General features: G+C 43.0%; 4 protein-coding genes across 6 annotated transcripts; 3 read left to right on the forward strand and 1 right to left on the reverse strand.

Moving 5' to 3' along the window:
* Window positions 1-262: 262 nt before the first annotated feature.
* On the forward strand, window positions 263-3,789 carry LOC124675030 (importin subunit alpha-1a-like). The gene is made up of 10 exons (XM_047211089.1): window positions 263-580; window positions 1,087-1,183; window positions 1,262-1,353; window positions 1,431-1,556; window positions 1,638-1,820; window positions 1,907-2,070; window positions 2,168-2,246; window positions 2,665-2,793; window positions 2,896-3,023; window positions 3,159-3,789. The coding sequence occupies exons 1-10, from the start codon at window positions 263-265 to the stop codon at window positions 3,550-3,552; spliced, it is 1,710 nt and encodes a 569-aa protein (XP_047067045.1). The 3' UTR covers window positions 3,553-3,789.
* A 176-nt stretch (window positions 3,790-3,965) lies between these two features.
* LOC124678092 lies at window positions 3,966-5,423 on the forward strand. Of its 3 annotated transcripts, none has more exons than XM_047214022.1 (3): window positions 3,966-4,168; window positions 4,332-4,592; window positions 4,758-5,423. In XM_047214022.1, exons 1-3 carry the CDS (start codon window positions 4,112-4,114, stop codon window positions 5,163-5,165), a joined length of 726 nt encoding a protein of 241 aa, XP_047069978.1. In that variant the 5' UTR covers window positions 3,966-4,111; the 3' UTR covers window positions 5,166-5,423. The 3 variants fall into 3 exon arrangements, with proteins under 3 accessions (XP_047069978.1, XP_047069979.1, XP_047069980.1); XM_047214023.1 differs by having other exon boundaries at window positions 4,779-5,423; XM_047214024.1 differs by having other exon boundaries at window positions 4,839-5,423.
* On the forward strand, window positions 5,175-7,245 carry LOC124678094. Its single transcript, XM_047214025.1, has 4 exons — window positions 5,175-5,541; window positions 6,321-6,448; window positions 6,533-6,769; window positions 6,974-7,245. Exons 1-3 carry the CDS (start codon window positions 5,175-5,177, stop codon window positions 6,626-6,628), a joined length of 591 nt encoding a protein of 196 aa, XP_047069981.1. The 3' UTR covers window positions 6,629-6,769; window positions 6,974-7,245.
* An 8,309-nt stretch (window positions 7,246-15,554) lies between these two features.
* Window positions 15,555-16,793, reverse strand: LOC124673219 (transcription factor MYB2-like). Its single transcript, XM_047209337.1, has one exon. It carries the CDS (start codon window positions 16,791-16,793, stop codon window positions 15,807-15,809), a length of 987 nt encoding a protein of 328 aa, XP_047065293.1. The 3' UTR covers window positions 15,555-15,806.
* Between the last annotated feature and the right edge of the window lie 5,156 nt (window positions 16,794-21,949).

The following is a 21,949-nucleotide window of genomic DNA, read 5'->3' on the forward strand; positions in this document are numbered from 1 at the left end:
GGTTATGTTAGTGTTAATTTTTTACTACTCCGTAGCAAATTTATCTAGTTTGTACTTTCTCTGTCTCATAAAGAATTTTTCAAATTTATTTAAATAAGTTAATACATTTAAATTAATTGATAAATCTAAGACATCTTTTTATGGGTCGGACCGAGACTATTTGCAGCCCTTCCGACCGCACCAGCTTCTGAACCAGGATCTGGGCCTCGAAGCAGAATCCGACCCGATCCACCTCGCCGCGACCGCGACCGCAGTCGCAGCCATGCCGCGCATCCCACGGCGGCCGTCCGAGGAGGCGCGCCGCGGCGCCTACAAGCCGCCGGGCGTGGACGCCGCCCGCTCGCGCCGCCGACGCGAGGACCGCCTCCTTGCCCTCCGCCGCCGCAACCGCGACGCCGGCCTCTTCAAGTGCCGCCGCGATGAGCCCCCACTTGTCCCAGCCACCGTCGGAGCCCCTTCCGAGGCTGCCGCACCTGCCGCAGACGGCACTCCCCCACCTCCCCCTCCTCCTTCCGACCCCTCCCCGCCCCAACCCGCTCCGCCCGGCGTGGACAGTCCACGGACTGCCGCCGACTCTGAGGTGCGGTCTTATTACAGTTTCCAGTCTGCCCGTTTTGGGTGCTTTCACATTGCGCATGTTAACAACGAATGATTTGCCACCTTTTGTTCGAATTTCACGTTGAGAATTTATAGTCGAGGCACCCAAGTCAAGACATCTGTAATATTTGAAACCACTGATGCAAAAGATAACAGATAACAGATGGTTGATGTGCACCGATAAACCTCTTATATTACCATCATGTTAGATGAAAACACTCACTAGATAAATGTTGGCAGACTTGTATTTGAAACCGTTAACTATAAAGAGCACGCTCGCTAGATCAATGTTGGCAGAATCGATTTGAAAACAAGAGCCTTGTCATGGCTTTGGTAAATGTCATACTGTTTATGCGAAGAATCAGATCCTTCAGTATGACACATCTGCAAGAAAATAGATGTTTCGATAGTGTGATGAACTTCTTATGATGCGCACTTATTTTGTTTCTTTTGACATGTCCTTATTCTTTCCCTGTTGTATCCAGTTAGCTTGATGGCCTATCAGAATTGGTGGAAAAAGTCTGGTCAGATGACACCTCTACCCAGCTGGAAGCCACAGTACAGTTCAGGAAACTTCTCTCTGACGGTACTTGACATGCTTAATGTGAGATGGTGTTGCTCTTTTGTGTCGTTAGTGATTAACTTGTGGTAGTTATATCTGTAGGGAAGAACTCAACCATGATAAAAATCATTAGAGCAGATGTCCTGCCAAGGTTTGCTGAGTTCCTTTCAAGACATGGGCTTCCTCAGCTCCAAGTATGTCGTCTCGTTTTCTTTTATTTTTCACTTCCTTATTCTCTGGAAGCAATCTTATGTTTTTGTACTTTTTGCAGATGGAAGCAGCATGGGTGCTTACCAACATAGCTGCATCAGATTATACAATGCTTGTTGCAGAATGTGGTGCTGTTCCAAAGCTGGTAGATCTCTTAGCATCCCCAAATGCTAGCATCAGGCATCAGGTGAAACAATGTTACTCCATTGTACATTGCCTTTGAAATGTCTTTCTTACTGATATATTGTGGTTCCGATATGTTAAACAGGCTACATGGGCCCTTGGAAATATAGCGGCAGACATGCCTAGCTGCAGAGAGACTGTTCTTGATCATGGTGCTGTTACACCATTACTTGCTCAATTTAAAGAAGATATGAAAGTTTCTGTTCTGAGGACTGCTACATGGGCACTGTCAAACCTTTGTTTTGGAAAATTACCGGAGGAAGTGCAAGTAGGTTGCCCTAACATTTCTGATATGTCATTCTTAATATGTGAAGAAATAATCTTCTGATATTCGGGTTTGGCTGATCATTGCAGGTGAAACCAATACTGGAAATAATCAGCCTTCTTATCCATTCTGCTGATGAGAAGATACTGGCAGATGCATGCTGGACTCTTTATTATATATGTGCTGGCGTGGAAGCTGGCGTTCAAGATGTATTAGATGCAGGTGTATGCCCTCAACTTGTGAAACTTTTGATGTAAGTTGGTGGACTCATTTTTGTAGTGCAGTTTTACATACCAATAAAATATCCATATATTCATTAATATGAAACACCCTTTTTTTTCTGATTTTAGGCACGCGTCAGCTAATATTCTTCTTCCTGTCATCACGTCACTCGCAAGAATTTCTGCCGGAGATGATACTCAAGTGCAGGTTAGCCAATTCATATTTCATGATAGTATCCTCGTTCATCATTACTGTATGAATTGCCAGTTAATTGCAACAGCCAAATCAGAGAAATCTGAAATCATATATTTTAGCTGCCACAACTGTAGATATTATTGCATTCCCTTATTTTAGTCTTAGTAGATCATTTAATTCCTTCATATACCTCACCAGCTGTCCATCCTCAAACACCATTGTGGGATACCAGCCTCTCTGATTTCATGCTCCACGAGTTGTGGAATCTTAGCAGAGCTCTGCATGCCTCCGACATGAAATATTATGTATTCGTTGTAGTTTTCATGTGGGCTGCTGCCCAGGAAATTTATATATTTTCCTAATGTTTGCTACAGTGCTTAACTGATCAGTTTATTTTGGCTTGTTAAAATTGTGCAATGATGTTTTTCAGATCATAGTAGAAAATGGCGTTCTTCCTTGCTTGGCCCAGTTACTAGCACGAAATTATCCAAAGGTCATCAAGAAGCAAGCTTGTCTAATTGTTTCTAATATTGCTGCTGGCAGCAAGGATAATATTCAGGTAGTATAAGTTATATACCTGCCAATAAAAATGAGTTCCTCCTGCGATCATTTGGTTGCATTATTATTATTATCGATTGACTCCTCGTCATTCTTCCGACAGGCAGTAATTGATGCTGATGTTATGAACCATGTTATTGTCCTACTGAAGACCTCGGAAACCGATATCCAGAAGGAGGCTGCTTGGGCTATATCAAATGCTGCGTCTGGTGGTTCAAGTGATCAAATCCAGTAAGCCCGATCCCGTGGTTATCTGGCATTCTAGTACTCTTCACATGCAATCTGACTGAATTTAAATTCATTATTCGTTATGTTTATGATATTGACCCAGGTGCTTCGCAATGACTTTTCACTCTCTGACCACAGGTATTTGGTGAGCCGGGGATGTCTAGAGCCACTCTGCAATGTCCTCAAGCACCAAGATGTTGATCTTGTATATACTTGCCTGGAAGGTCTTCAGAATATACTCGAGGAGGGTGAGATCGGGAAGCAGGGCAAGGAATCCGCGACGAACCCATACGCCCAGTTTATGCTAGAGAACGGGGGCCTGGACAATTTGGAGGATCTGCAGGATTTTGACAACGACGCCGTTTACAGGTTAGCCATGAAGCTGCTCGAGAGTTATTGGGACGAGGAAGTAAGTGATGACGAAGCAACTTTGCCGGCTCCCGAAGACGCCCCTGCAGAGCCCGTCGTGGCAGTACCGGAAGATGCTGCGCAGCCACCTGTACTAGCACCCACCGCGGATGGTACCGAGTGATCTCTGATTCTGCTGCATTGTTTTAGCTAAATCATGTTTCCTTACATGATTAAGCATCAGTATCCATGTGATCATGGCAAGCATTGAGAGAAACGTGTATCGTAGTCAGATGCTAAGCATGTCCCCTTCGGCGTGCATAACTTTTGTGACTAAATTTCTGTATGATGTATTATCCAAATTATTTACAAGGAAAAATTTGCTGGAGAACATTGTTATTTTATGGCATTTGCTAAAACACGCCGGTCCATCGATTGCGTCTTTGTCGAGTATGACAGAATTGTAATGGTATCTGATAACAGTGTGTTTTAGTAAATGCCAAAAATAATGGTGTGAATGTGTGATGTAGCAGATTTTTCCTATTTATAAACACAACCTCATAATGATTAAAAAATGTGGGGTCCACATGGGTCAGCCCACTGCGCATGTCAATTGACTCGATTCATCCCAGCTGCCATACTCCACGAATCACTCCGCCAATCCATCTCCGCCTATCATCCCCATCGGTGAGTTCTTCCGGCCGGCCGCCGGCGTAGCCATCAGCGCGGGACGGAGAGGGTGCATGCCTACAGCAGCTCGACGGACAGACGGCGTGTGGGCGGACAGCGGCGGGCACCTGGTAAGCCTCCATGAACTCTTTTCTTCTTGCAATCTTGTCTCTGATTCGGGGTCATCGAACTTCGATTTCGACCGTGACCCGGCCACGGACCCACTTTCGTCCCTGACCCTGGGTCACGGAATGGACCTTCAACCGGCTACTACTGGAAAGCACTTCGTTTCAGCGACATCTGTTCTTCTCCCCTTCGATCGGCGTGGACATGGCCACTGGACGAGACGCCGGTATTGGTGTTGGTCAGAATGGTGATAGTGCTAGTGTTGGTGGGGAGAATGGGAGGAGGAAGAAGGTGGAGCTGTTGCAGGAAGCCATCCATGGGCTCCTGGAGGAGAATAGGGTCAAACAGCAGCAGCACGGGGAAGAAGAGGGATCCATGGTCACGCGGGATCAAGAGGAAGATCTCCTCCTCTCCTCGTTGCTCTCCAAGGTATGCATATGTGTATGCTTTTACTTGTATATCTGAATTGTTGCAGAGGCACCTTATGAACTCGGAATTATGTCTGGCTGCTGCATCTACATTGATCTACATCTGTTTCACTTCATCCTTTATGGAAACAAACTCCTGTTACGTTCGTTCGTTTGATGGCTGCAGCATCGTTGTTTGTGTCCACAGCTGGACGCACAGGGAAAAGGGGTTGATGTCGATAATGCTGAGCTGAACTCTTTCCATCAGGATTTGGAGAGCCAAAAGGAGGTGGGGCTAGACGATATAGCAAAAGACCTGAACAAGATCAAGAGACAGAACAGGATCACCCACATCCTACTCGGCACGATCATCGTCATGATCGCCGCGTGGCAGTTCAACGAGGTGTCCTTCCTCCTCGCGGTGCAGAGGAAACTGAGCAATCCTTTCAAGTCCTTGGGGGATATGATCAAGAGTACCCTGAAGAGAGGGAGGGAGCCGATGATTGAGGCGTCGCCACTGCCCCCAGTCGGCATCCCGGATGTTAGTCGGAGTGATTTGCAGATGCTAGCCATCGGCAACAGTGATGGCTCCTAGATTAGTGGGATGGTGAATACTGATGGGATGATAAAGAATGAATCGTACGACAGAAATCCCCCTGCAGATTATGTTGCTCGTCTTGTCTACAGGTCAAGGTTTGTAAGGTCATCTGTTGGTTTATCAAGTGGAAGGAAATGGAATTTTGCAAGTAGGTTTGTAAGGCTTGTAGAATACAAGCTTATATTAGCTCTTAATGAATCATGCTTTGTTGACAAAGCAACTTTTAATGTGTCCCCCTATCGTTGTTTCATGTATGCTCTTGCTCTGAAATGCAGAATTTGTTCTTTTACTGAACTGGTACTGTTACAAGAATTTGTTCCCCTATCAGTCGCATGCATAAACTTCTCTACCAATCTTTGCAGCAAAAGGAAAGGTATGTAACAATCTTTGCAGCAAAAAAAAAAAAAGGTTGCAGAAATTTGGAACACATGATATATGTCACAGTTGTGTAAGGTTAAAGAGCTTGGATCCTGGAAACGTAGGACACAACGTACTACAATTTTAAACACCATCTTATTCAGAATGCTAGAATTATGGTTTACCAGTATTTCACTTCTTTCAGAGAGGTTAAAGATAATCCTATGATAACTCGAGAAGTCAGCAGAAAAATTTCAGATACAAACCATCACCCTTCCACTAGAGTTTGCCGGAGTCCATACACGTAGGCAATTTTTGAGTTAGGAAATTCAGTACTGAGATTTCTACTGGAACTAACAGAATTAGGCCTGGTACTCCTCACTGCCTAAACATGCCAGTTCACGTGTGAATGAGCAATCCAACAACAGGTCATAGTTATGTATGGATTACCAATTAATTGCAACAACAAAATCAGAGAAATCTGAAGTTCATATAACCTGCAGGTACATTGTATCTGCTAATACTGTAGATATTATTGTATTGTTTCTGTCTTAGTAGACCATAGTTCATCCATATATACCTCACCAACTGTCCATCCTACCAGCCTCGCTGATTTCATACTTCGCAAGTTGGGAAATCTTAGAGGAGCTCTGCATGCTTCCGGCATGAAGTGCTATGCACTTGTTGTAGTTTGCATGTCTGCTGCTCCCCAGGAAATATGTCTAATGTTTGCTTCAGTGCTTAGCTGATAGGTTTTATTTTGGCTTGTTGAGCCTGTCCAACAATGTTTTTCAGGTCATAATAGAAAAGTGTATTCTTCCTTGCTTGGTCCAATTACTAGCATGAAATTATCGAATGTCATCAAGAAGCAAGCCTGTCGAATTGTTTCTAGTATTGCTGCTGGCAGCAAGGATGAGATTCAGGTAGTATAAGTTATGTACTGATTTTGGTGTTTTTTCCAATAAAATCCTGCCCCATGTCAACTGAATCATGTACAATTCTGGCAGGCAGTAATCGATGCTGATGTTATTCACCTTATTGCCCTACTGAAGGCCCATGTGGTTATCTGGCATTCTAGTGCTCTTCACATGCAATCTGAGTGAATTTAAATTCATTATTGGCTATGTTCATGATGTTGGCCCAGGTGCTTTGCAATGACTTTTCACTCTGACCACATATATTTGGTTAGCCTGGGATTTCTGGAGCCACTCTGCAATGCCCTCAAATACCAAGATGTTGATCTTGTATGTTATCTCAGACTCTGCTGGTTGCTTTAGCTAAACCCTGTTTCCTTGCATATTTAAGTATCAATATTCCAATGATCATGGACAGCCTAGTGAGAAATGTACGAAGATGAGATGCTAGAATGTCCCTTGAGTGTTTAGAACTGTTCTCATTAAATTTATGTAGAATGTAATATCAGTTTTTTTTTTTGAATGGATGAGCAGGAAATGAGACTTTTTGTGGACCTGTGACTTCTATTTGGTGAAAGTGACTGAGAATGTGAGCGCATGATCTCAAGGGAGGTTTGTAACTGCATGATCTCTGTTGAACCCTGCAATTTAGATATGATGGCTACGCTAGTACACTTGCAATTAAATCAGGCAACACTCTCTGGTACATGGTGTCTCTTCAAAGAAGAGTTATAATTCTGTTTCTCAAATAACAGACCATTTTCTACCGACCACGTGTTATTATCGCCGCACACCGATATGTTCTGCAAGAAGGTAGCCATGGTGGAAAGGTACGGGGTTTAACTTGGCCAGATTTGTTTTGTGTTCCGTGATGCCAAGTCACCAATCTCCCTGACTCTGAAGTTAAGATCGACGTTGGTAGATTAGATAGATACACATGTGCATCCTCAGCCAGTTTTGACTTGCCTGCAACTGCAAGTACACGTTCTGATGGTCTGATGGACACGTCTCACTCTTAAAGACCACAAATTACATCCACAATTGTACGTACGAGGGATTGGGTTCCGTCGATCTATCACTTTCCAACATTATATCTGTGTGTGAATCGTGCCAAGTTTCATGCTTGAACTGGCAAGTTCCATAGGGACTTCGTCAGATAGATAGATGTGCAAAGTTTGCCCATTGGATAGCTACATTTCCTTCCCTCCCAATATAGTTAATCAGTAGGCTCGGGCTTGTATAAAAAGCACGGCATGCTTTCCTTCCTTTGTTTTGATAAGACACATGTGGCCAGTAGCAGTGCATTTTGAGGATGGGTGGATTGATATGTGCCGACCATTTTCCTGAAGTACTATATATCCTAGTATGTAAGCACTGGTTCAATGGATCGAAATATTACTCAAAATTTGTATCACGACGATACAACTAAAAGAGATACATCCGTCATCTGCATGACTAAGATGTACATAACTGGAAAATCCGACCAGAGAGAAGAAAACGTAGATGACGATGCAAAGCTCAAGAAGCTAACATGACATGTCTAAGATTATGTTGGAGGACCAATCCGTAAATCATGTCGCCAACCATGTGTAATAATATACCCTCCACCGTGTCCTTCAAACGTGTAGATAAGCCGCGATTCTCCACGTGTTGTACAGACGACCACAAGCGGAGCAAACTGGTCCGCTAGTGGATGACCTGCATAAGAGAAAAATTCTTACCATTAAAAATCTTTTCATTTTTACATATCCAAAGCGGCCATATTATGTCAAGGGTTTTCATTCTAGAAAGAGTTCTGAACTAGTGGCAATATCATGTAGGCAGTTGCCAAAAACATTTGCAACACTCAGATTTCACCGAAATTCTTATGTAGATTTCATCAAAATTCTTGGACCCTGACAGACTAATGTCACCTGCTCTAAAAAGAGCGATCCATGCCACTAGCCTGGTCCCTATCATATTCGGTCTGAAGGTTACATTTGGAGGTGAAGTCTTCAATACCGTATCGATTGTATCACTCTTATAACGTACAATATTGTATGAAGTTGGATATTTCCCGGTGAGTGTTATTACATAACCACTTATCCTCCTAGAATCGAATGTAATAATAAACGATCCAAAGCGGAAGAAATGTTTCTTCATCGTTGTTAGACCATCACAAAAATGAGAGTCACCTGGTTTCTAGTAAATCCGGGGCAATTTTTTGGGCCTATGTAATTTATTTTTTAGAAGAGTTTGCCCAACCCATCTTCTGCGAGTAACTTAAAAATCCATTTAGAGAGTATGGCTATGATTTTAACATCAAGGTCATGAATACCCAACCCTCCTTTATCTTTCGGTCGACAAACAACATTCTATTTTTCCAGTTGATATTTCCTTTTCTCACTATCTCCTTGCTATAAGAATTTTGAACAAAAATAATTCAATCTATGCAAAAAACAATTTTTTTTTCTGGAAGAAAGAAATCATATACAATACTATATTACTATCACTAAGTAGTTTATGAGGAGATAATAGTTTCCCTTTCCAACTATTAAGACTTTTTTGCAGGTGGTTCTCGACTTGTTTCCATTCAGCATTTGCTAGTCTCCTATAATGTATAGGAATACCCCAATAGCTAACTGGAAATTGTCATTGCTCGCAACCGAATAGTTTGGTGTAAAGAGCGCCCTCGTCCTAGGCCTCCCGAAGCAAAACAATTCGCTCTGGTGCAAGTTTATTTTGAGTTTGAAAAATTGCTTGAATGTTGATAAAATTAATTTCAGGTTCTTAACTTTTTCAAGATCATGTTTCATAATGAAAATTGTGTCATCCAAATATTGAAGAATCTATAGCCCACCATCCATAAGATACGAAACTACCCCTTCAATCTAGCCATGTACCTTCGCGCGGTCCACCATGGCAGCTAACACATGGATCATATTAAATAGCTTAGACGATAATAGGTTACCCTGTTGTAATCCATTTTCCGTTTCGAAGTAATAGCCAACGCTATGATTGGCTTTGATGGCTACGCTACCTCTGGAGACGAAATCATGGATTAAAGAGAGAATCATTTCCTTTTCGTAGTTTGTTGAAGAAAAGACCATTTAAATCTATCATAGACTTTTTCAAAATTAATTTTTAATATCACCTCATTCTTTTTTTTGGTGTAATTCATGGATCGTTTTATGAAGAATGAATGACCACCCCCATCAAAGATGTTTCTTCCTTTCATGAATGTCAGTTGCGTGAATCGAACAATACAGCCAGCCACCGAATTAAACATAATAGTTACGGTTTTTGTAAAAACCTTGAACCTAACGTTAAGAAGATAGATAGCTACTGTTGGATCAAATTAACATAAAGTAACTGAATAAAAGTGGATTTTATACTTGCAAGCATTGGTTTGGGTGTGTTCTGGATCGCCGATTTATTTCTTAAGATTACTGCTCGCCTTGGTAGATGGAAATGTTTCTTTCTCTGTTCTCGTTTTATGCGAATTTTAAAGTAAAATGGACGGCGATCGAAACATCCACGCCCATGCGTCTAAATATAAAAGTATTTCTAGTAACTGAAGAAGTAGATCGCTGAAGAAAGTTTCAGGCAAGCACGAAACCTTAACCGCACTTACAGGTCGATCTGAACAGCAACGTGATGTGCCTGTATATGTATTGTCCATTTCGAATGCAGAACTTAACCGGACGACTTGGGTACTGCTCCGAGGAGATCGATGCAGGCATTGGACTTTTGCACTTTTGTAGTCGTCGGAGTTGCCTTTTTTCCATGACTTTCTTGCAAAACTGTACTTCTTCTGTGGTTCGCGGCCAGTATAATCTCGATCGAGATAGATTTGGTTCTGCAGATAGTCAGATACACGATGATTGCGATACGTGCGGCAGAGAGCAGCTAACCCCAACATGAAGAAAAGTTTCAGTTCACACATATCTTGGATCAGTCTAGCTATCTGATCCACGCATGACGTAAACTCCCAAAACTCCACTAGCTTTTTTTCGATAAAGAAAAAAAAAACACTCCACTAGCTAGCGAGGTAGATGCTATACCACGGGATTTCGGTTCAATTTCATAGGAAACAAACAACCACGCGTTCAAAACTGGGATTAACCAAACTCATACAGTACATGAGTGCAGGCATTTACGCAGTGTGAAGTGGTACCAGGGCCGGTCCATAGATTTCGGGGGTCCTACGACTGACAGCAATAACCCATTGTTCATTGTGGCTAAGCTTTTGTACGGCAGGGGACGATGCCCCCCCCCCCCCTCCCCACCCCGGCGCTCTGAAAAATTCCTTGAAGGTATCCATTTATGTTTAATTTATGTATTTTACTTAAAGTTTAAGCATGATTGGTGTTCTAGGCCTCATAACAATCTCAGTCAAGCTTCACCACTTGGTCACACACAAAAAAACTTAAAAACTTTATTATTCACCAAGATAAAATATTAAGTTAATGCAATAACAAACTAAATAATATTTACATTTGAAAGATCCATGCTCTTCAGAATATTGGTGAAGAAGTTTGAAACTATTTATTTTTATTGATCGCACGAACTATATACCATGATTCTTATTTCTACCAATAGTTACTTGTGTACAAGTGTATTGTTTGCGAGAAATATAAATAATCAGAGAAAAAAATTATGAGGGTCAGTGGTGTTCTGCACATTTGAGAAGAAGTGGGAATATAGACACCTTAAGCTACAACTTCAATCTTCTATATTTTCTAGAATTATTCCAAACTTTACTGCCTAAAGAGTATGAATATAAAGTAAGTGCGCAAACAAATCTTGGATTAGGGCCCTAACTGTTGATGGCCCGGGGCGAGAGACACAACACACCTCCCCACCGGCGTGCTACTTCACACCGAAAGTGCCACCGAGATGGCCGACGGGCCACCTGAGCCAGAATTTGCTCCCCAAGACAAAGACATGGCGGGGATCAAATGGTGGATGCTTCTCATCGCTGCGGCCCGCCATCATCGTCTTCGGGGGTGCCGCCTGGGCGGTGTGGCGCCGATACATCAAAAAGAACTGAGATAATCTGTTTGTTTAAATCTGGACATGGTTTAAATTACTGCTTGTAGTTACCAAGCTGAACAAGTGTTATTTTTCAGTGTTTGTTCTCTCTTCCCTTGTAAACCTCAGTGTATTTTCTCATTTGTTGTAACAGTAACTTGGCCCTGGGTACTTTCGAGTGGAATGAGTAATGAGCCTACATGGCATCGAAGCACCAAAATACATGCTCAAGTTAATTACTCCCTTTGCATCATATATTGATGGCCAAAATGAGTAATGAGGTGATAGTGCGAGATAATCAATCTTTGTAGCATTTCACGATGCAAAATGACAAGATATTACATCTAAATGTAGGTAGGCGTCAGTGCGTCACTACTACTGTTGGAAGAACAGTAGTAGCATAATTAAGTTAGATAAATGATTACATCAAATTGTGTATCTACTTCTGTTGGAAGAAAATTAATATGGATGCACTGCACATATGACATGATTACATTCATACTATTTTCACACACAAAAAAGAATGTACTCATACTCGAGTAGTATTGCTCATCGTCGCTGCTATAGAAAATAGATTAACAAACGTGACCAAAGTATGTTGCATGTCTATCCTGATAGTAGAGAATCAGAAAACATGAACAGGGCCGGTCCATAGATTTCGGGGCCCTAGGGCGAACCGACACCAATGACCCCTCGTTCATTGTGGCTAAGCTTTTCTACGGTAGGGGGCGATGTTCCCCTGCTCTGAAAAATTCCTTCAAGATATCCATTTATGTTAAATTTATATATCTTACTTAAAGTTTAAGCATAATTAGTTTTCTAGGCTCCATAACAATCTCAGATAAGCTTCACTACTTGGTCACACACAAAAAAATTTAAAAAAATTATTCAACAAGATCAATATTAGGATATTGCAATAACAAACTAAATAATATTTACTTTTGAAAGATCCATGCATGGTCTTCAGATATTGGTGAAAATGTTTGAAACTTTATTTTTATTGATCGCACGGACTATATATCTTGATTATTATTTCTACCAATAGCTACTTGTCTACATGTGTATTGTTTGCGAGAAATAGAAATAATCAGAGAAAAAAATATGAGGGTCGTGTTGTTCTGCATATTCGAGAAGGAGTCGGAGTATAGACATGTTAAACTACAATTTCAACCTTCTATATTTTCTAGAATTATTCCAAACTATACTTCCTAAAACGTATAAATATAAGTGTAGTAAGCGTACAAACAAATCTTAGACTAGGGCTCTAACTGTTGAAGGCTCGGGACGAGCGTCCCTCTGCCCCGCCCTATGGGCCGGCCCTGAGTGGTAGTGGATTTGGAAGAGCAGAAAAGGTAGTGACAGGCAGCTAGCGCAGTCACCACGAGCTAGGCGTGCGCGCGCGGAAACGCGGCGTTGATCTCTCTACTTTCACGGCGCACCGCCTCATCTCCCGAGTCCCGACTACTTGCCGTGTGGTCCTCGCCGCCGGCCGCCGCCGCGTGTCGCGGCGCGCCGCCTGTACGTGTGTATGAGGCTATGAGCTGCAGGCCGGTGGTAGCTGTATCTCTGATCGACCCCATGCCATGATCGAGCGTTGTGTTGCTGCATGAGTAGTCTCGATCGGTCGATCCGATTCGACGACCACCTGGCAAGTCGGGTCGATCATGCGTGATCCCACATGTTAATTGTGTGTCATCACGCCGATCGCTCGCTGTTGCCAACAAACAGGCCGCATCTTTTTTGGATATAAATGAACTGCAATACGGATGCGCACAACCGAGAAAAGAAGAAGCTAAACAAGCGGTGTCTGCTCTCTCCTCCACGTAAAACCTTGCCATTCTTTTTCCTGAACTCGAACGAAAAAACAGCTAGTAGCTCGATCGCCATAACTGATAAATCCGGGCAGTCTGGCCTGATTGAGGAGGTGAACGATACATGACTGTCAGTATGGTCCGCAGAGCCTGACCAAGTCAGGCACTTGATCAGACAAGCATTCAGATATGTATGTAGTCGGCTAATGCGTTTCTCCCGTCAAAATCGAACGAAACTTTGGACTCGTTCTTCGTCTCTCGGATACAAAAAAGAAGAAGAAGACGCCGGCAGTGTTGTTCAGCCACCCATCACTGGGAACTGCTGTGGGAGCAGTGGGACGCGCGAATGATTGGAGAAAGTGCTTAACTGAAGGTCCCCGCGCATCGCATCTATGCGTTGGTGCGCTTTTCTTCCTTTTGCTCAGGTGACCCTCCAATTGGATTCCTGACGAAACCATATCCATCACTAGCGCGCAGCCGCGGATTAAGCTGGACGTCGATCGGGGACGACGGGGATACGTGTGAAAAACCATGGGTTTCTGACGGGGAAATCCGATACTTTCCTGCATTTTCCTCCGACCTTTTCAGCGCGCGCGCTGGACGAGCGATGTAGTATATCCGTGATCCGTGCGGCTCCGGCCGCACACAGTTTGCAGCTAGCTCCACTTACGTTGCTGTTGCTAAATCATACGCGTGTCGACTGATGGCTGCTGTTGGTGCTTCTCCAATTCGACCACCTGGTGCTACATATGCTTGGTTAATTCAGTACGTGTGGTGGTGAGCACTGAGAGTGGCACTCGCCATCATCAGGACGAGTCGACAGTTAAGTTCATTAGCTGCATATAATCATCGGATTGGATTGGCAGGAGAGGCGGCGATCCGTACGTACAAGTAGCCAAAATATCCGTATTTCTCTGGAGGAAGGTGACTCGTATCCTAATCGATGTTTCGAGCTTAATTCGAAGGGACATGTGAGCGAATGATTTTCTGATACAAAAATGTGGTCGGCTAAGAACACGAGATCAATTCGTTATGCAGCTCTTTTTATATACAGTGTGATTGCTTGCGTCGTCACCTCGTCTTCAGGATGTTGTTGATCTGCTTCTCGTTTTTAATACCGTGAGCAATGTGCACGCTTGTAACCTACTTATCGGACGATAATATACTATGTTCACAAGTATAATTCTGAGGTGCGTCAATTAACTTGGGCCAGAAGGAGTATTATTATTTTTGAAGAAAAAGGTTGATACCTCTGCATCTAAAAGAGAAAAACAACTTTTATTTATATTTCATTCAACAAAGGGTTTGACAGTAGAACAACGAACAACAAGAAGCCACCAAGTAACACCTAAAAACCCGATAATAAGGAATTATCATGTCATCGAGGCCTTATACCGTAAAAATACAAACAACACCCCAGTGGCTAGGTCCCGGACATCACCGTGTCACTCTATGGCGAACGAAGAGAACACATCAGATCCAGTAGATCCTCAATGTGCACTTCATGCACACGCTTCAAAAGCCGTCACAGACGTCGAACCATCGAGCCATCTTCACAGCTGGGTGTAAGGGTTTCTCCCCCATTCGCCAGAGGAGGCGACGCAAGGGGAGAGGCTCAAGGATATACATATGAACCTATGTTCACTAATATATTAGGTTTTGGCTAGCTAAATTAGCTTAGCTAAAAATATCATTTTTTCGTGAAACTTGACGAATACACATATATTATGGAGATGTACATGTAAATTTTTTGTTAAATTTTTTTAGCACTTAGAAATATATTTTTATGGTAGAGGGATCATACGCACCCGGGAGCCGAATTGAGTTTCTCCGTTTTAGTATCTTACATTAGATTAGTGAGTCGAATGCACTATTATTGATTTTTCTATGTCCGAGTTGAGAGTTTTTTTATGTCTCAACCACCAACAAAAGTGCAAATCATTTCTACTTGTAATTTTCGGTAGTGCAATTACAGTTTTCTGCCACTTTTCTTTTAACCAAGGTTGCATTTTCTCATTACTGAGCAAATCTTTGTCGATGAAATATAGCTTGTTATCAGTAAAGCAGCCGCGCATGTTATTGATGTGTCATGAGTCATGACACAAGAGATTAGAGCTCAACCTCAAGAGCTCCGCCGTCCAACAAATGATATTTCAACTTTATCTATGTTTAAATGTACTGTACACTAAATCACATCCGAAATTCTAGATACACCTAAATTTAGAGAAAATTGAGACATGGTTTGTTGGACAGAGGAGGGAGTACTTATCAACACAGCCTCATCGGGGGTTTATTGCGGCCTCAGCCAGAGATGCTCAAAAAGTACACAGCTGATTACAAACCAATCACTCCGTATTTACCCAGGAAAGAATGGAGTAAAAAAGTAGAAAGAAGATGAACGACACCAACACTACAATTAAGTACTGAAAGAACATTAGTAAGACTATGCTCCGTAGTTTGAGAGAAGAAGAGATTATTGGGGCGGTCAGTGAAAGATTAGTACTGAACGCTCCGATAATAGCCTTCTCTATTTACTTGTCCTTTCACAGTCCCAGCATCTGCGTGTACCACGCGTCGTCGTCGGCGCAGGCGCCCCACATGGTCTCGCCGCCGAACTCCAGGTCGAGCAAGCCGACGTCGGCGTACAGCCCAGCATGGAACGACGACTGATCGGACCAGCACGTGCTGGCGCCAAACAGCTGCGACTCTGCCTGTAGGTGTTGTTGCTGGGTCATCAGGCCGCCGCCGTGCGCTTGCGCCGGCTGCCACACCGCCGTGTCGAGCATGGCAGCACACGTGCTGCTGTTGCTGGATGATCCGTCGTCGCATCCCGGCGCGCTCTCCGCGACGGAAACCATCGGCGCCGGCGGAGACACGAGCTGCACGCCGCCATCGTTGGACATGGACGGCGACGAAGACACGGCCGTGGTGCAAGATAGCTCCATGTCGGCCGCGGCGCCCAGGCCGAGGTCGAAAACGTCGTCGACGGGCCAGCAGTACCCGTCCTCCGTGGCCGGCAGCGCCGCCGCCGACGGGCGCGGGACCACTGCGCCGTCGGAGGAGTTGGAAGTGGCGTGGACGCGCTCGAGGAGGCGCGGCATCCAGAGGCACCGCACGAGGTCCCTGAACCGCTGGCCGCCGACGTCGCACCCGAGCCGCCGGGCGTGCCGCTGCACCCGAGTCCGCCAGTAGTTCTTGATCTCGTTGTCAGTCCTACCCGGGAGGTGCTGCGCGATCTTGGACCACCGGTTGCCCCATCTCGAGTGCAACTCCAAGATCAGCAGCTGCTCCTCCACCGTCATGCCGCCCCGCCGCAGGTCCGGCCGCAGGTAGTTCAGCCACCGCAGGCGGCAGCTCTTCCCCGTCCGCTTCAGCCCCGCGCGCCGCGCCAGCGCGTTCCACCGGCCCTCGCCGTTCGCGGCGACGTAGTTGGTGAGGAGCACGTCCTCGTCCACCGTCCACGGCCCGCGCCGGAGTTCGTCCGCCCCCGCCGCCTCCTCGCTGCTCAGGTCCCGCTGGTCATACGCCATCTCCACAACAAGACAAGTTAGCTATGCGGATCGACCGGTGATCAAATGATGAGATGATGAAAAGGGCGGGAGAGCCATGGATGCGCTTATATAGAGGAGAGGAGTGAGAGGAAGATCACTTTGCTAGTAGTGGGGAAGGAGGTAGCTTGGTTGGCTTGGCTTGGACTTGACAAGAGTCGAACACTTGGACTTGATGATGGTGATGATGATGATGGAAGGAAGGGAGCACGCCGCAACCGTGGAGGATTAGTTTAAGCATGCGCTGGTCTGATGATGAATTGAACTCAAAAAAGCCAAAAGTTGAGGCGTGATTAGTCTGTCTTTTGGAATTTGAGCACCAGATTAACGATGCTAACCCGGGCGCACACGCCAAGCTAGTTTAACTGTACGGGGTGCTTTGGTCTCTATCCAGTATAGCATTCTCGATGTGCTCAGGAGTGTGTTGGCTAATGATCAAGTTGTTACACCTACGATATCATCACCAGAACCCAAGCCTCAAGAGGTGAAGACAAATTTCAGAACACCATGTTGGATTCAGTTTGGTAACATTCAATTACCAAGCTGGTGACCAGTGTGGCCAAGGAGGATTTGTCCAACTCAAGTTTATTTTTTGACAATCAATATCATATATATTTAGTAGTAGAAAATAAAAAATGGTAGAGATACATAAGAAGCGATTGAAAAACAAAATCTAAAAGAAACGAGCAAATTTTCAAGGTTTTTAAATTCTTTCTTCTCCCATAACACAATCTCGTACTTTTTTTATGGCAGACGAATGCAAATACCAAACCATAAACCTCAAAATACCAGCAAAGGTTCTCCAATAATTTGAATTTGAGCCGCAATGCAAAGGTTACGTGCACCACAACTATTAAAGTGATCAATCAACATCGGCAAGAGTACCAACACCAATATGCTAAGCAACCGAATAACTTGATCGACGTAGTTGTGGAGCCGAGAGCACGAATCACCATTGTCGAGGACATAGCAGCTGGGACAAATATTACAAGAACAATCCTCCTCACGGCAACCATGAGAAAAGATCCAAAAATGATTTGTCGAAGCAAGTCTGAATGATCATAATAACTAGAGAAATTTATTCTTCCAGCACAACCATCGACGCGGAGAAGGAGATCTTTGTCGTTGAATTGACACAAAGGTGATAAAGAAGATGCTACCGAAACCCTAGCCTAATCTATTGAAAAGAGTACTTTTATTAAGAACTCCACGCACAGATCAGGTAGTTCAATTGATATGTTTTTTTATTTTTCTATTTCAAAAAAAGAATTCGAAAGGTTTTTTATCCTTAGAAAAGAGTCATGTTTATTTTTATTTGCCTAAGTCGGTTCGGATTACGGTTTTGGAGATTGCCTATATAAAGGGTAGGTGGTTGCCATTGTAAGGAGCATTAAATATTCTTGAGTTTGAGAATATACAAAATACATTCCATGTGCATGCACCAAAATACCAGGTGTGTGATTGCTGATCTAGGTCTAGGGTTTTCCTGTCCCAAGCCCCATCACTAGTCACCCCACTAGCACCAAAAACAGGCAAAGCCAGAGGAAGCTAGTGTCGAGGTTCGGCATAGTGAGACGAGAAGGATGAATCTGGGACATCGGCCTTCAAATCTGGTGTAGAAGGCATATAGGTGACTTTTTACACCGCAACTAGTGACCATCATTACCTAGACACATGTGCGACCAAGATACAATGCATGACAACATCCTCGGGCACCACTTAACTGACATATAGTCAATGCTGCCATTCGAAGCCCTCTACATGATCTAGGTTTTGCCCTCGCGTGGCCACTAACAGTATGACGCGAGGGCCGGCATATACTATACAAATGATTGCACACTCTATAGCCTTTTTTGTCTATAGTGTGGTCCTACCCGAACAAACCTTGTGTCTGGTAAGATTTATCAGAAGTTTCAGGAACTTACGCGTTTACTTATCATAACATTTGCGGCGATTTGCACAAAAATAACCTAAAAGTGGAAGAAAAGCACAGACTGATCCTCCGGCGAAACTATTTCACCGATCTAATCCTTTTGTGTGGCGCCCCACACATCGGCGCCACACTGCCATGTGTGGCGCCCGTGCCTGCGGCGCCACTCTCCCAGCCGACGTGGCGCCCTCGACGCTAAGCTGGTGCGCCCATCCGACGTGGCAGCCCACGGCATCGGCGCCACACATGCCAACCTATATCACCTATTGGGTCGAAAACATCCAGGGGCTCCGGACGATAAGTCCTTAGCCGTTTTGGCGATGCTCTTTGTGTGGCGCCCGTGGCATCGGCGCCACACATAGAGCCTCGCCAAAACGGCTAAGTCCCAGACGAATTGTCTCACAGTATGTTTTGGGCAATTGTAAGGGCATGTGTGGCGCCGTTGGGAGGGGCGCCACACATGCTGCCACGCCGGATGGACGCACCAGCTCAGCGTCGAGGGCGCCAAGAGAGTGGCGCCGCAGGCACGGGCGCCACACATGGCAGTGTGGCGCCGATGTGTGGGGCGCCACACAAAAGGGTTAGATCGGTGAAATAGTTTCACCGGAGGGTTAGTCTGTGCTTTTCTTCCACTTTTGAGTTATTTTTGTGCAAATCGCCAACATTTGCGTGAATACATGGGCCGATGTGTCAGTACACTACTGAAGATAAGCACATATGCATGCCGGCCTAGCTAGCTAGCAGTATCTCGCTCTCAATTATATTATCATTTACTCTACTGTTTGAACTGTAATAATTAAGCAGGATGTTTGTCGAAAAGTGCATTTGGCACATGAGCACCAGTGCTCCTGATTTATAAAAAACATTTTTTTTGGATTTTAAAAAATATGAAATTAAATACCCACATACATATAAACATTCTGAATGTACGGTAGAAATTTTGGAGAAAAATACATTATATTTTAAGCTATACAAAAAAGACAAATTTCTGACAAATATATACCTCTATACATAGCCACAAATTTGTTTTTTTTTCTGTAGCTCAAAATACAATGCAATTTCTACCGAAACTTTACATAAATATTCAGAATATGTGTATGTATTCATGGAATAAATATGATGATTTTTTAGAACGCGGAAATACAGTTTTTAAATATTTTGAAAACTGAGAGCACTGGTGCTCATGTGCACCAAATTTGCTTCCGATGTTTGTGTAATTGAGAAAAGAACAATCTTGTTGAAATAATAGAGCAGGGGTATGGTCAGGTTCCACATCGAAGATGCGAGAAGTTGAAAATTTTGCATGCAGGTCAGCAGATATAGTAGCACAGTTCGGATTGGATTTTTTTTGTCCGGTATAGGTGCACAGCTGTTTTGTCAAACTCGTCAGCAGACTCTGGTCTCCTCTCTGACGCAGCAGATGTTTGCACCTCTCAAAATATACTAGCTAACCAATACAGTCCAAACCTAGTGATGTACTGAACTGTTTTTTAATCTTAGGCTTAGACAATCAAGATCGGTCCTTCGCTGGTATTCGATCCAATCCTGTGCTGTGGTCGCATCGATCGCCAGTTTGCTATTTTTATTCTTGCATCTTAAACCGAGTACTCCTGCCATCCATAATATAAAGTTAGTCAAAAATCAACCCAAAATTTACTAAATTTAAGTAATATATAGAATAACAAATAATTAATATATCAAATAAATACATTATAAAATATTTCACAGTGGACTTATTGATATTGATTTGGAATTATAGACCTTCATACTTTTTATATCATTACAAAATAAACCTACCATGGAGACATTCTCCTAGACTTCTTAATTTGTCCCTTTCAAAATCACATGGAGTCACTTGCCTGGTCTAGAGACACTTTTTGAGAGACTTTAGAAAGAGTCTCAAATGTAGATACATTAGTTGATACATTTGCGTAAAGAATGAAATTTACATTCTAGAGATTTTGACGCATTCCAAATTGCGACTGAAAAACTATGTACCTGCAATAACTGAGACACTTCAAAAAAGCTATTTACATTTTATCTAGAGACACTATTTTATACAGTTTGCTTGTTCTCTAGAGACATTTGTTTGATATTTTAGTCACGGTGTGCAATAATCATAAGAAATTAATTCCACGTATAAACAAGTTGCAAGTTTGACATAGTTAATGGAATACATTTTTTTATCATAAAGGTCATTAAAATCCAAGGTTAGTTTATTAACTCAAATGAAAATAATTTTTAGTCGTATTTCAAGTACTAAACCCATCTAGAAGTCTTGCTTCACAGGAATATCTTTTGTAACATGTCACATGTTCGCACGCCTGGTGCGGCCAGTTATCACAAATACTAGACAAAATTAATAAAAAGATAAATTAAAAACATAACATGGAAATTGCAAGGAAATAATTATTCTTGTAATTCTATAAAGACTTAGAAATAAAAACGTAGCTCTAGAAAGTCAAGGAATTGTGTAAATCTCACAAAATAATGGAATCTATTATAGAGCTACTGAAGTTTATGTTAGTTATTTTCATTTTACATTCCAATGTTTACGATAATTTTCTGGAATGTTCTCTCAAACTTTCTTATTATTTTTTATTTTTATTCTTAAATTTTCCATTTTTTGGTTTATATTTTTCAATAAATCGTGGCTGAAAAAGGATATTATGACAAAAAAATCTAGTCTTCTGTTTACCACTTGCTTTTCTTTCTAATACAATTTTCTGAATCCATCAAATTAGTTTGTTGGGTATTCAAACAACATGATTTCACATTTTTCTACTTTCCATCTCCTTTATGTTTTTTCGTACTTTTGTATCTACCATGCGTGTAATTTCTTTTGACACGGCATCATAGAAACCACATTTAGAGGCCGAATGACAATATCATATTCTAAATGGTTTCGACACAAGAAAAATAAAGATTTTCTCGTTCTGAAGTTGAGGGACCAAACTCTTCAACTTAAAAAATGGTTGAGGACCCCAAAATATACTTTTCCGTGGAGGCGATATTAGCTAGTGGGGCTATTAAAATTGATGCTGGGGGCACTCGTCTCCTCAGAAAAAAAGGATAGTAGCAAGTAGGATAGCGGGGTTTGTTTGTGCAAAGTGGAGTATCGCGCATGCCAATTATAGCTAGTTTTTTCTTTTTTATATTCTTTCGCTTCTTCTAGTTTGATCATAAAAGTCAAGAGCGTAAGTTAATA

This window comes from Lolium rigidum, chromosome 7 (genome assembly GCF_022539505.1).
Source record: "Lolium rigidum isolate FL_2022 chromosome 7, APGP_CSIRO_Lrig_0.1, whole genome shotgun sequence".
NCBI classification, from domain to species: Eukaryota; Viridiplantae; Streptophyta; class Magnoliopsida; order Poales; family Poaceae; genus Lolium; species Lolium rigidum.

Bases quoted from the DNA above. Each gene is read 5' to 3' on its own strand.
- LOC124675030 (XM_047211089.1), top strand. From the start codon at position 263: ATGCCGCGCATCCCACGGCGGCCGTCCGAGGAGGCGCGCCGCGGCGCC. The intron at 1,821-1,906 runs GTAGGTTGCCCT...TGATCATTGCAG, and splicing joins AATTACCGGAGGAAGTGCAA to GTGAAACCAATACTGGAAAT. The intron at 2,247-2,664 runs GTTAGCCAATTC...GATGTTTTTCAG, and splicing joins GAGATGATACTCAAGTGCAG to ATCATAGTAGAAAATGGCGT.
- LOC124678094 (XM_047214025.1), top strand. From the start codon at position 5,175: ATGGTGAATACTGATGGGATGATAAAGAATGAATCGTACGACAGAAAT. The intron at 5,542-6,320 runs GTATGTAACAAT...AATGTTTTTCAG, and splicing joins TCTTTGCAGCAAAAGGAAAG to GTCATAATAGAAAAGTGTAT. The intron at 6,449-6,532 runs GTAGTATAAGTT...CAATTCTGGCAG, and splicing joins GCAGCAAGGATGAGATTCAG to GCAGTAATCGATGCTGATGT.
- LOC124678092 (XM_047214022.1), top strand. From the start codon at position 4,112: ATGCCTACAGCAGCTCGACGGACAGACGGCGTGTGGGCGGACAGCGGC. The intron at 4,169-4,331 runs GTAAGCCTCCAT...ACTTCGTTTCAG, and splicing joins CGGACAGCGGCGGGCACCTG to CGACATCTGTTCTTCTCCCC. The intron at 4,593-4,757 runs GTATGCATATGT...TGATGGCTGCAG, and splicing joins TCTCCTCGTTGCTCTCCAAG to CATCGTTGTTTGTGTCCACA.
- LOC124673219 (XM_047209337.1), bottom strand. From the start codon at position 16,793: ATGGCGTATGACCAGCGGGACCTGAGCAGCGAGGAGGCGGCGGGGGCG.